The following is a 14,015-nucleotide window of genomic DNA, read 5'->3' as shown; positions in this document are numbered from 1 at the left end:
GGGGAACGCGGCTCGACGTAACAGCAGCAACTCGAGCACATTACTGCCCCCTATATGTCAGGAGGACAAATAACACCTTTTCTGTTCAAATTGCCAACCCGCCACAGTGGCGTGTGTGTTGATCAAATTCACCCGCCACTTCAAATATTTACCCGCATTTGGCGGGTGGCGGGTGCTAATTTCCACACCTGCCTTTAAGACATACACACATTTCTATACTGTTGCCTGGTGGAAAGGCCCTAACAGCTTTTGATGCTTCCTTAACTGAATCAAATTCACGTGAGGTGAGTGGACAAAGATCTGTAGAAAGTGATACCAGGGCTGCAGCAACAGCTTTACGGTGCTCAAAAAGGTGTTGTAACATGAACATAGTGCTATTCCATCTGGTTTCTACTTCTATTGTTAATTGTTGTTTAGGTTTACACATTCTAACCATTATTTTGCTGTAGTGTTGATCTGGAAGTATGTTACGATCTTTCTTGATTTTGCTTATATGTCAGCAAGGCTGGGAACCTGGTCAAAGACTTGTGCAATATAGTGCTAAAATATAAAATTGAGAGAATGGGTGACATAGATGGTGTGCCTGACCTGCAGTGCTTTTGCACAGGCTATCTTGACTGATGAAACATCTGTTTCTAAGCACCTTGCTTTATCCGTGATTCCCCACTTTACCATAATTTTTTTCTTTTGCCACAGCTAAGTTGTCAGCTGTGTGACTGTGTGGAAAATGTGCCACACCAAGTAAAATGGTATTTCAAGCAAAAATAGGCCTTCATATTCGTGACAGTCCCCATGTCTATTGTCAGACTCACAACTGCAGCCTTCTGTACCTCTTTGTTTGCCTTATCCTTTGCTGTGGTATAATTGTTTTCTACCATAGCTTTCAGAGCCTGAGAAAGTTAAAGAGGCATGATAGTCTCTATACTAATAGTATAGCAATTGTATTTTAAAGTCGTAGTATAATACTACGACTGTTAAATTAGTTTAATAGTAAAAACACCAACATTATAGATCTGTAACACATACCTGTCTAGTTGGAAAATGTAAGTTGGATCAAGGACATGCATGAGGTTCATCTTTCACCACTGTGAAAGGTTGTGAATCTTTTACAGTCATGTTAATCAGTGTTTCATCAACATCATGTTTCCTGGTACCTACACAAATGCAACATTATGTTGGCATAGTAAAGGCTTTTGTGTTTCAGCTACATTGCATTTAAAGAGAAGAGAGGTATATTACTTGTCCTGGGATGGGGCTGTTGTTCCTTCTCATGGAACACAAGTTATGCCTCTTTCACACAGCCCCTAATTCAGAAGTCCGGCTCTACTCCGCTCTACTCGATAAAGAATGCATCGTGTTCACACCGGCCAGTTTGGTCGGTAGCAGAGGAACGCCTCCTTGTGTTGCGGGGGGCGGGGCTGCGGCACAGCGGGGGGGGGGTTACCGAAACTTAGCGCAACGAAAGCGCTAAGGACAAAGTTGGCCCTGTGTTGTTGCTGTTTTTAAACTTATGGGGACTCTCCTGAGACTTCAGGAAGAGAGGCGCAGTGGAAGAAATGCTCTGGATGCAGCGATTGTTGCGCAGAGTAGGACAGCTGTTATCCGCCGGAGATTTCAGGCTTTACAGCGCCTTCAGCTGGGGGACAGACGGCAGAAACGTTGAAGGGTAAGCTAACGCTGTTGTTTATATTCCTACCTTCACTCTTTATGCTTGCATCTGGTCACACCCACGACCAATGAGTGAACATGAGCTAAGCTTGCGCCGCCCACGAAGCAGGGCTGCCCCGGCTGACCCTACTCTGAAGCAGGTACCGAAAAAGCAGAGACCGAATGCGAATAAATGCAGATGTGAACGCTCGCAAAGAGAGCCGAGTAGAGTGGAGCCTGGACCATTAGGGTACGTGTGAAAGGGGCATTAGTGCCTCAACATATAGTACATGTGGTGATGTTGCTGTAACACAGCTCTCTTAGGCACAGCTGTCTCAAGAACACCTCTGTTTATATATATTTGTGCGTGTGTGTGTATTTATGTAAAAACATTACCCTATTGGGAGATATCATATCAAAATGCTGCCAAACCTGATCAAGCAAAGGTCAAACCTCCCAAATGGCCTGAGCCTTTTTAGAGGTTCCATAATTTAAAAATATTTTAATTTATTGATTTACGACATTGTCCCTAATCCTCTGTTGATCTTTTGTGTATGGTAGAACACTTCCTGTGTTTAACACCTTCCTCGTCTGACCTTTTTACATGCTCACCTGTCTTCTTATTGAGCCAAGCTCCATTCTGGAAAACTCCAGTAAACTCTGCAGTAATCAACTCTCTGAAAAAAACAAAGAAGTCAGCTCAGCAAGTACTACCTGCACAGCCTGCTCACTCTCTCTCCATCTCTTCTCTGACTCATCCTCTATTCTTCACATGCCTTCTCCAGACTGCTGGAACCTTTGTGCCTTCTCATGGAAACCTGCAAAATAAACAAAAATAAATAAAACAGTAAGAACTCATCTCAAAAACCTTAAGATAATGCCATTTGAAAGCTGTACATACATGTGGAACGACAAACCCTGTCAATCCCCTCCTGTAAATGAACAGGCTCTCAACTTCCTGTGCCTTTCACAATAAAACCCATTTTACTTACCTATTTCCATTGTGGTTTTGTTTCAGCTCAGTAACCGGAACCCAGTACAGAACATGTATTATGACACAGTGATGCCTTTATTAAAACTTCTCTTTGTCATCAGATTCTTTAATCCTTCACCAGATACAGGCACAATCAGATTTGTTTGTACCCTTCTGTTAAAGAGAGAAAAAAAATGTCACTGAAATAATTTGAAACTACCAAAAGTAATAAAAAGAAATTTACAACAAAAAAAAAATCAACTACTCAAAATCAGTCACTGTTTTTAAAATTTGGGTCAACAAATCAAAAAGAAAAAGAATGAAACTGGCCTTGACCAAAAGGAGTGTACCCAAAGGGAAGACTGAAACTAATGTACCCACAGGGACATGTTAGACTAAGGTGTGTCCTGTACTCAGCATTACAGGTGTCTTTAGTCTTTTAAACAGTAAATCTGCCTATTTAAGGGGTGAAAAGTAGTCACAGGGCTGTTTGGCATCATGGTGTGTACCACACTGAACATGGAGCACAGAAAGCTGAGGACAGAGTTGTCTCAGGAGCTTAAAAAGAAAATGATTGAGCAGCATGTTAAAGATAAAGACTAAGACCATCTCCAAGTAGCTGCATGTTCCTCTGACTACAGCTGGTGAGATTATTCAGGTTATTATTATTATTATTAAAGAGCTGAGCCTGTGATAGGGAGGTCACAGGTTTAAATCCCCAGACTGGCCCAAAATTTAGGTGGAGAACATGAGACACCTGCATCTGCCTCCATCCTCATCAGCCCTACTTTGGACCCTTGAGTAAGACCCTTAACCTCCCAGCTGCTCCATGTGTGTGTGTGCTCACATATGCAATGGGAAAAATCGAAATAATTAATTTCCCCATTGGGGATTAAAAGAATAATTAATATTAATATTCAGACTTTTAAGCTCCACAGGACTGGAGCCAACCTCCCTGGACATGGCCACAAGAGGAAAATTGATAACAAATTGAAGCGACAGATCGTAACCAAGGAGGACTTTATGGGAGTAGACACCAAATCATAAAAAAGCCAGACTGGAATTTGACAAAATGCATACTGACAAGCCACAAAGCTTCTAGGACAATGCCCTTTGGAGAGGTGAGACAAAAGTGGAGTTTTTGGCAGCAAGTCCTATCAGCTCTATGTTCACAGACCCAAGAATGAAGCAAATAAAGAAATGAACCCTGTACGTACAGTCAAACATGGAGGTGGCTCAGTTCTACTCTGGGGCTGCTTTGCTGCATCTGATGCAGGGTGTCTTAACTCTGTTCAGGGTCCAATGAAATTTCAAGACTATCAAGGCGTTCTGGAGCCAAATGTGCTGCTCAGTGTCAGAAAGCTTGGTCTCAGTCTCAGATCATGAGTCTTCCAACAGAATAATGACCCAAAGCACTGTAAGGATTTTTGCTTTGTTTTGGTCTTGTTTCATTTTTGTTTGGTTTTGTTTATCTTTTTGGTTTGCTCTGTCTTTGTCCCTCATGTTCATGTTTCATTCACTCTTCCTCAGTCACTCCCGCAGTTTCTCTGCCACGCCCATCTCCACCTGCCCGTGATTATCCCCACACACCTGAGTCCACTTTTCTCATCATCCTCTGTGTTTAAACCCAGTACTTTTCTTCCATACTCTGCTGATTCATTGTTTGTTTGTTTCTGTTCCTGGTTTCCGTCTCCGTGCCCGTTCCTGTTCCTGTTTTCACTGCTCTGTGTCCTATGTTCTCACCTTTGTTATGATTTAGTCTCTGCTGCCACGTCAGCTTTTGTTTTGTTGTTCTGTTTATTTTTACTTAAATAAATTAGTTATTTAAAATGAGTCTGCGCTCAGGGATCACCTTCATCTCCATGGAACCTGACAAGCACACAGCTAAAATCACATATGTCTCAAAACAAAATATTGGACTGTTCTGAAGTGACCCTCTAATCCCTGATCTAAATCCTGTTGAACATCTGTGGTAAGAGCTGAAACCTGCAGTCTGGAGAAGGAACCCTTCAAACCTGAGACAGATGGAGCAGTTTGTTCATGAGGAGTGGGACAAAATACCTGTGGACAGGTGCAGAAGTCTCAGAGAGAGATACAGAAATCACTTGATTGGAGTGACTGCCTTGAAGGTTGTACAAAAAAATATTAAGGATACCATCCTTTTTGTCAAGGCCAGTGTTTTTTTTAATTTAATTTTCAAAAGCAATGAATGATTTTCATTAGTTAATTTTTAGTAATATTTTTCTTTTTATCACTTTTGTCGGTTTCATGTATTTCAGTGACCTGTGTGGGTTCCTCTTCTTTAATGAAAGGGTGCAAATTTGACCATGCCTGTACTGACCAAGTGTGAATCCAGACAGATACCAGAACCTTGATCAGATAAGAATCAACTAGAGTGAAGAAACTTACTTCCTCTTACTCATGAGTCAACAAAAAACAAATGTAGAGGAGTTAAGAAACAGGGAACAGATAGTGACTGGTCACCGAGGAGAGCAGCAGGTAGGACTTACTGACATGTTCAAAAACATGCATTTCTGCTAATCTATGATGTTTTACTTAGATATATGTAGTAATATGCTATACAGTAAATGAATGCACATTATTTTTTTTCAATTATCAGAAAGAGACAAGGTAAAAGCAGACATTTGCAAATTAAAATTTAGCTGATGGGAACAAAAACAGACATGATTATGACATGGCAATATTTATAAATATAATAAACGTCTAATTTAAGTTGTTTAGCTTTGAAATATCTTGCATTCAGTTAAAAATTCGGTTTGATCACTGAAAGATAACTACCAACTAGTACTTTTAGTATTTAGTATTAATTAGTACTTTTAGTACTAATTGGTAAGTAGGTAAAAGTACTTAAAGTTTGTTTTTGAATCAGAAAAAAGAGAGAAAAAATTAAGTTTATTTCAAGAATAAAGTTAAAATAGCAGAAAAAAGTTATTATTTTTAAATTAAAAACCAAGCCATTATTGGCAAAAAGACCAATGATAGCCATATGTTTGGTTGTGACCTTTTACTTTAGAACAAGTTTTAATTTTAAATTATAAATTTAAAGTAAATATAAAGTATAAAATAACATCAAAATCTGTAAAGGTTTAGGCTGCAGTATAAATTTGATTTTAATTAGATACTTTTATAAGTTTCAGTTTGTTTAAGTGTATTTCAAGATAAACACTTAACTTGAAAGATTGGAGGAATTTCAGTGAGTTTTGCTGTTGTGTTAGACAGAGCTAGTAAAGGAATAAAGACGGCAATTTGGACTTGTTCAAATTGCTGTCTTTTGCCATCAACAAAAAGCTTTGTGTTGTTATTTTGTAGTTTATAACAATAAAGTACCCCCATTGCCTTTTGCTGCAAAATATGAAAAATGGAAGAAAAATTTTAAAAATGGAACAATTAAAATATAGTTTAGGAGCACAGTGGGACTCCTGAGAGATGATGTGATAATATATTTAGAGAATAGCCATAAGTTTTCATATTTGATGTATTCAGTGGAGGTTTTTAGAAACTGTGTGAGATACAAAATAAAAATGAGGAAAACAGATTTTAGCAATCAATATTATCCCAACTTAAGAGATAAAAGCAACTTTTCAGCTGAAATGGGACTTAAAAACCTTAAAATGTTTAGGTGAAATCTTGACAGCTATCTGACCATTAAAAAGATATTTTGATCCAGTCCATATGCATATAAAAACTGACATTTAAAAATGGACTAACCTGTCATTAGACCTAGGTTCTGTAAGTGAAAGTATTAAAAAAATATATTCTTCTCAGGCCGTTAAAATCACTTGAATTTTTTCTCATTTAAATACCAAAAGATCAAGTTTTAAATTTGGGTTAAATTGTTTTCAGGTTTGTATGGAAATTAAAAAGGTTCAAATAAAATATTCTACTCTTCAATTGTCTAAACAAAGAGAATATATGGTTCTTCAACTATTGAAAGATTATTATTATGCAGTGTAGCCACAATGATAAAATGATTTGATAATCACTGTAATGCAAAATGGAAAAAACATTGAGATGGTGGCAGCATACACCGCTGTTCAAGCACTTGACTGCAACATTAGGTTAGGAAAAACCCAATAAAACGCAAAAGGTGTTTTGACCTCATGTACTTTGATATCGGATTTAAAGAATAGTACTAAGTACTAAAGAATTAAAACTGCTGAGCTGGTTTGCTTTTGATGAGGGATTTAAACCAAGCCTTACTGATCAAAGGTTCAAAACCTGGGCAACAAACAGGGTCGCTGCAATCTGCATTTTCCTGTAAAATAGAAATACAATGTTCTTTCATAAACTCAGTTAGAATTATAGTATATCTGATCAAGATTTATTCAGACATTTCCAACTGAGGCACTACATCAATAAAGAAATACCAAATACTCCAACTTTAAATAGAGTAACTAATGTTGTGATCTAGCTCTACAAAGGAAAAAAGGCTAAAACAAGTTTCAGTCGTACATCAAAATTTAAGGGATAGCAAACCCCTCTCAGCTAGGTATAATAAAACTAAATGGGAGAAGAAAGCATGTACTCAGATTGTAATGTATGATATGACAGAAAATAGACCTAGGAACTCATGATTTGCATTGTATAAAATAGGTTTAAGGTCAATAATAGTTGAATTGAACCAATATTGTAACCTACTTGGTTTATTTATTTTTTTCTTGTAGATTTTAAAATCTTTAATTAAAATTACAGCAAAAACAAAAACAAAACACTATTTGGACTTTCTTTTTAACATTTGAACTTAAAAAAGTGCTTAAGGAATAACAAGTGGTTAAAATGTGGTTAAACCTTTAGGCATTTCTTTGTGTTTCATTGTGTTTGTACAGAGCCACTGCAATGGCCTCAGCCTTCCTGTCCTGTGTCGCCTTCTGTATAATTGGTCCAGTCTTCTCAGTGATTGCATTACCACTTACCGAACCACCCCTGATCCGTGACCATCCTTTTGTGGCCATATGGAATGCTCCCACTGATGTATGTACACAGCTAGAAATCCCACTGGACACTGCTGCCTTCCAGGCAGTGACTACTCCCGCAGCTCTTCCAGGTCAGTTTCTAACCATCTTTTATGAAGACCGCCTTGGCCTTTACCCAAAAGTTGACATGATCAAGCACCAGCGCTACAGAGGCGGTGTCCCCCAAAATGGCAACCTGACAGAGCATCTTGCCAAGGCTCAACGACAAATAGATAACTACATCTCCCAAGATTCTTCTCCTGGGCTAGTTGTGATTGACTGGGAGTCCTGGCGTCCCCTGTGGGACCTGAACGGGGGATCCAAACGTATTTATCAGAAGTTGTCCATAGCTCATGCTCTGCAGATGGCTCCATTTTTGACATCAAAGCAAATTTCTAAATTAGCAAAGAAACAGTTTGAGCAAGCTGGGCGTCGCTTCATGGAGAAAACGATCAGCCTTGGCATTGGCAAGCGTCCAAGTCGTCGTTGGGGCTTTTACCTTTTTCCTGACTGCTACAACTATGGATGGAAAAAGCCCAACTACACAGGAAAGTGCTCCAAAAATACTCTGAAGCAAAACAACAAGATGATGTGGCTGTGGCAACGAAGCACCGCTCTGTTTCCTTCTGTCTACCTCCACAAGGGTCTGAGGAACTTACCACGGGCCGCACTCTTTGTCCGTAATCGCGTTCAAGAGGCACTGAGGGTGGCAGCACTGCCTAAACGCCCCTACATGGTGCCTATCTATGTCTACTCACGACCCCTTTATCGGGATCAGACTGAAAAGTTTGAGACCAAGGTAATTGTTTTTGTTAAAAAAGTATCTTTATAACATTCACAGTTACCTTTAAACTAAAAAAAGATTTATAAGTATAAATATATGTATTTGGATATAAAGTTATCTCATTGGTTCTTTTCCTCAGCAAATTATTTTATTATAGCAAAACATTTCATCCAGTCACAAGCCTTTTTGAAACAGATTAAATCTGGATTTACTCCATAGCTGTGAGAAATAAAACAACTAGCATTTACTTTCAAAGCAAATATTATCATGTGAGAATGAGCTAACTTTGACCAAAAAACATTTATATGATTTTCTTTAACTATGTCTGCCAATTTCTTGTGTGGTTCTTGCTCTTTCAGACAGATCTTGTCAATACTGTTGGAGAATCTGCAGCTTTGGGAGCTTCTGGAGTTGTTATGTGGGGAGGAACTAAAGACTATAACAACAAGGTAACAGCAACATTGGCAGTTTTATTGGTTGGAGTCATTAAATTATTTGTCTTTATACAATATTCTCATAGGATGTTCACGTTAGTTCAAAGATTACAAAAAAGTGACTATAATGATTCCTACTGTCTGTGTATTTCCTGTGAGCTGATCTTACGACATTGTCAGTAGATGATAACATTTTTCTCTGTATTTTCTAAAGAAAATGAAAATCAACAAGTTAATCTAATAATGACACTCAAGATTTCTAAGTTTGTCCTTAACAAGTCTCTCACAGTGAAAAACTGGAACCTAAATGACAAGGCTTTAATCAGCAAATATTTAAATAGTCTCTATCTCCTTTTTTAGGAAGAGCTGACAGCTGATACATTGTGGTTTTCTTATCTCAACTTACAGATGTATGACAAAGCTACTTGGCCTTTTTATGATTGCTTTGCTTTTCTGTATTATCTTAATTACTAAGAAATTCATATTTATTAAACTGAAATTACACAAGAATTTGCAGAGGTTTGATCAATGGCTAGTGTGAAAGTTGCTCCATGACATGCAGACATTAATCAAGAATATTTGTCAGACCAGCCACATACAAGTATCTGAAGCAAAAATTGGTTTTATTTGAAAAATGACAAGATGTAAAAAAAAAAAGGATATTTAAAATAGATGACAAATGTAGTGCAAAGAGAAAAAAAGCATGTGCAAAAATCAAGACAAACATGCACTTAATCAAGAATGTTCAGTACAATACAGAGGATACAGAAAAAGTAAGCAGAGTACTGACAAACTAAAAACTAAAAAACAAGCACAAAGGCAAGGTGACTGGTGTAGGAGAGTTTGGCCCCAGGGTGCAGTTTAAAAGTGACAGTGCAGGAACATTGAAGCGATTTTTTATTTTTTGAGGTTTGGTTTTGTTTTTTTTGGCAAATTATTATATAGAGAAGTTTTCTGTAAAGTTGTTTTAAGGGAGTAGATATATTCTGGACTTTGGTGTGAGGTGGAGGCCCTAGGTCAATGCTATGTCATTTCAGTCACAAGTGGGCCACTTATAAAAAACTACTGGGAGCTTGAGGGCCAAAAGCAAAGGTAAATAACAATGTTTTGCTTGTGTCTCTCAGTATTCCTATGCAATCTGGACAAGTATGGAATTAGATTTTAGTAAATTCCAAGTATGGAAAATAATGGAAAACCAAAAACAAACTCTGGAAAAAGCTAATGTTTTTCAGACTTTTTTTTTTGGTGCCTTTTTTGTTTCCTAAAATGTGTGATTGATTTATTAGTCAATATAAAAGAAATTGTGTATATGGGTCCATGTTGTTTTTTTCTTATTTTTTTTCCCCTTTTGAGGGAGAATAGCCGTCTTAAGTACAGACTTGTAAGAAACTTGGAATGGCTGGATCCCCAGAGAATAAGAGAGAAGACAGAGCTGTGTTTGAAACATCTAAGATTTTGACTTCAAATCATCTCTAGATTTGGACAAATAAAGGAGAGCAAGTGTAATACAATCCTCAACTAATTCAGAGACTTTGCAGCGATCTGCAAAACAAGTGAGGATGGATCTCAGTGGGCATCTGGTGCCCATTACAGTCTAGATACATTTCTTTATACACAACAAAGCTGTGAAAAAATGTCCAAAATGTTATTCTGCTCTCCCATGGATGAGGTTTTATAAAAAGTTTTTTTTAACAATAAAAACATCATGGTCGAAATTGTGAAAGAAAGAATCTTGATTGGACAGTGGGTTGAACATCTGCAACATGCCCATGGTGTAGCCAGTACAGGGATGGTGAAATAAAAACTACTATCTTCTGCTTTCATATGCAAAACAGAGGTACCATGTGCACCTTGATCAAGAAAAAAAGAAATAAGAGCACACAAAACAAACATATAAAAGGAAGGTGATACAAGATGAGGTTGAACATCTGAAGATGAAGAGCAGAAACCTTCAACTTAACTTAAAATAACTTATGCAATCTGCTAATGAACTTACAGTTGAGGCAGATGTTGCTGATAAAATATCTTTGCTTGTAACATTGATTGATTATTCACAATAAATTCAAACTACTATGCCTGTATCTTTTGAGGTGTAACTGGAGTGTACCTTTTTAGGCATTTCTGTACCTAGATTTTGCTGTACTTTACTTTACATTAAGTTGAGGTCATATTGGCTTAATGTTGTTGTTGCCTTTTTTTTATTACCTCTCCAAGGATGTTATGTTTTCAGCAGTGTCTGTCTGTCTGTGCACAAGATTGCTCACAAAAGTATGAATAGAGTATTAAATGTTCAGGAAACATCAAACATGGTACAAAGAACAAGTGAATAAATTTGAGTGGAAATCCAGTCAAATGTTAAGGTCACAGGTGATCCTGTACTCTAACTCTGCAACTGTGTAACATAGGAATGTCAAACTGCACAGCTGGACACCTCATGGGTCAAGGATGATGCCTAATGATTTCAAGGTCATGGGGTCAAAGGTCAAGGACACAGATGATCCTTTTTTAAAACCTTGTGTATGCGCCAGAAGGTGACCCCTTTGTTACCACCACCAAGGAGGTTATGTTCTGATCGTGTTTGTTTGTCCTCCTGTTGGCAAGATTATATAAAAACTAATAATGAACAGATTTGTATAAAATCTTTTTAGTAAATGTTGGGGTTGTCCCAAAAAGCAATGTAAAAAATCTTGTTGGTAATCATCTGGATCGCACTATTCTTATTGGTACTATGACCTTGGCAGAGGTTTGAGCTCCTTGAGTGCTTCTAATTGTGATTAGAGATACCTTTGTAGAACTTTTTTAACTTACTGTTTGACACATGGCCACTGTTTACATGTCAAACTGGATTAAAAAATAACTCAATGTGTTTTTCTGTTTTATAGTGAAATTACTAGGTGAATAATCTCATGTTGTTATACATGACCTGTGACCAGCACGTCCCACCAGCAAGTGCTTTGTTTTTCTGCCTCTGGAGAATTATTGTTTGTTTAAAATAACACAAGCAATTGGCATTTGTTTGTCTTTCTTGATGTACCAAATCAAGACCCTTATAGCAGGGCACTTACCAAACTGTGACTTGGGTGTATCAAGTTTGACAAATAACAACTGTTTAAATCCTTCTATTAACAAAAAAACTGAAATGTTGTAACTCCTCTCTCATCTGACATATCCTGTATCAACAACTGTTTTCAGTCTGTGCTGACTTATGAGACTGACTGGTGTCTTCCCAGATATAATAAAAATTCCTAGAAAATTTACAATGAACAGTGAATTCATAAAGTAACTAGTGTCCTCTTATAGATTTTTATGTGAGTTGTTGTTCCTCAAGAACTACACAACCCTTAGCAACATAGTTTATACTGCCCCCCTTTACAAGTCTACAGTATGACTGTTACTGCATATCAGATTAACTATATATTTCCAGGTTATTTATAATGTTTATTTTTTTTCTCTTAAATTCAGAACCACTGTAAAGATGTACACACTGATCTCACAATTTCTTCTTTAGGCTGCCTGCCAGTCTCTGTCTGAGTACCTGACGTCCACTTTCAACCCATACATTGCCAATGTGACGGCTGCTGCCATGCTCTGCAGTGAGGTCTTATGCCAGGGAAATGGCCGCTGTGTGAGGAAGGACTATGACTCTTCTAACTATCTACATCTGAACCCTGCCTCCTTTGACATTCTTCGGGCTGGCGAGAAGTATGTTGCTGTTGGTCTTCCATCTGCCAGCGACCTCAACGCCTGGTCTGAAAACTTCACCTGTCAGTGCTACGCTGGGTGGCAGTGCTCTCCAAGGCTGCAAAAACCAACCAGAATTAAAGTAATCAGTGTTTAATCTATAAGGGAAGTAAAACTATGTTAAATTTGATTTTTAAAATGCATTCATTAATGAAAATAAAAATAGTTATCAAAATGATATGATATAAGCAAAATGTATCTATTCAAAAAATAAAAAATGGATATCAGGCAAAAATAATAAACAGTACATATGTTTTTGAAGTTTTTTTTTCCCTCTGATATTTGACAAAACACTGTAGAAATAAAGAACAGAAAATGCATTTAGTAAAGAAAAGTGAAAAACTCAGTGATGCAGTACAGTGTGATCTAAAATGTAACAAGACTCTAAAATAATGAGTTTATGTTGCATTGGTTTTTTTAAAAAATGAAAAAAAAAAATTCTGCACACATGAAAAATCTTTGAGTTTTCCAGACATCTGTAATTGCAACTAATAGTGATATTTCAGCTTACCCTATTTGTGTACATGGGCAAATCCACTTTACTTCAAGATCAGATCCTATGCCAGGAGACCGGAAGGCTTGAGGGTTTTATTTATTTATTTAACCAAGACAACCCTTAAGATTAACCTTGTTAACGTGGCATTACAAGCTAAAAATTACAATTAATATCAAAATATAAAGTCACTTAAGAATAGCAATTGCACTCTTTTGTTACAGAAGAGTTTAGCACATCTTTGATCTTTCCCAGAGACTAAAGTGTTAAGCCTTAGTTTGGACCAAAGATTATTTAAGGTGCAAAATAAGAGAACACTGTTTTACCAAGTTCAGAAAATTTGTGGGAACTCTAGAAAAGGAGCCAACTGAAGAACCACAACTTAAAACAGGTCTTTGAAAGTGGAAGGTTCCAGGAGACCCTGATTTTTGGCATATAACTTGATCCTTTTATTTTCTGAAAGGATTAACTATATCGAGCAATGACTTTCTTATCAGTATTTGTGATTCGCAGCAAAGAAATTTCCAACAACAAATTAACCATATCTTGGCAGATAAAAAATAAAACTGGTAGGAACCTGTTGTAGTGGTGGAACATGTTGTAGCGGAGGTAATAAAAAATAGTAATCCTTGGTAAAACTTTATTACAGTAACTGTTGAGACACCATTACACAAAATGATTCAGCCTTAGTCCCTTTCTTACTCTGTATTCCTTTTTCTCTAACAATCACTTCTGCTGTAGTGAAAAGACATTCATTTCTTAACTCAAATGCACTCACTGTGTGAACCTAAGAACACACACAGAACCAATTCTGTTATGCAAGTCATCACCTCATTGAAATCCTGTGAATTTCCTTCATCTGAGTAACATCTGAAACCACAGATGACAAAGTTCAAACTTCCACTGCATTTCTGACATGTCCATACAGAGCCCTTGGATATGAGTGTTACTGTCTGCATGAAATTTTTCA

General features: G+C 37.2%; 1 protein-coding gene across 1 annotated transcript; it reads left to right on the top strand.

Moving 5' to 3' along the window:
• Window positions 1–5,048: 5,048 nt before the first annotated feature.
• Window positions 5,049–12,801, top strand: LOC108247457 (hyaluronidase PH-20-like). Its single transcript, XM_017435593.3, has 4 exons — window positions 5,049–5,119; window positions 7,468–8,392; window positions 8,737–8,826; window positions 12,320–12,801. The coding sequence occupies exons 2-4, from the start codon at window positions 7,478–7,480 to the stop codon at window positions 12,647–12,649; spliced, it is 1,335 nt and encodes a 444-aa protein (XP_017291082.1). The 5' UTR covers window positions 5,049–5,119; window positions 7,468–7,477; the 3' UTR covers window positions 12,650–12,801.
• The last annotated feature ends 1,214 nt before the right edge of the window (window positions 12,802–14,015 follow it).

The sequence above is a fragment of the Kryptolebias marmoratus genome, linkage group LG17, assembly GCF_001649575.2.
Source record: "Kryptolebias marmoratus isolate JLee-2015 linkage group LG17, ASM164957v2, whole genome shotgun sequence".
Taxonomy (NCBI): Eukaryota; Metazoa; Chordata; class Actinopteri; order Cyprinodontiformes; family Rivulidae; genus Kryptolebias; species Kryptolebias marmoratus.
The sequence above is the reverse complement of the archived record's forward strand: the minus strand, read 5'-3'. Positions and strand labels throughout refer to the sequence as shown.

Coding starts and splice junctions, on each gene's coding strand:
- LOC108247457 (XM_017435593.3), top strand. CDS start 7,478: ATGGCCTCAGCCTTCCTGTCCTGTGTCGCCTTCTGTATAATTGGTCCA. Junction 8,393..8,736: donor CTGAAAAGTTTGAGACCAAG/GTAATTGTTTTT, acceptor TTGCTCTTTCAG/ACAGATCTTGTCAATACTGT. Junction 8,827..12,319: donor CTAAAGACTATAACAACAAG/GTAACAGCAACA, acceptor TTTCTTCTTTAG/GCTGCCTGCCAGTCTCTGTC.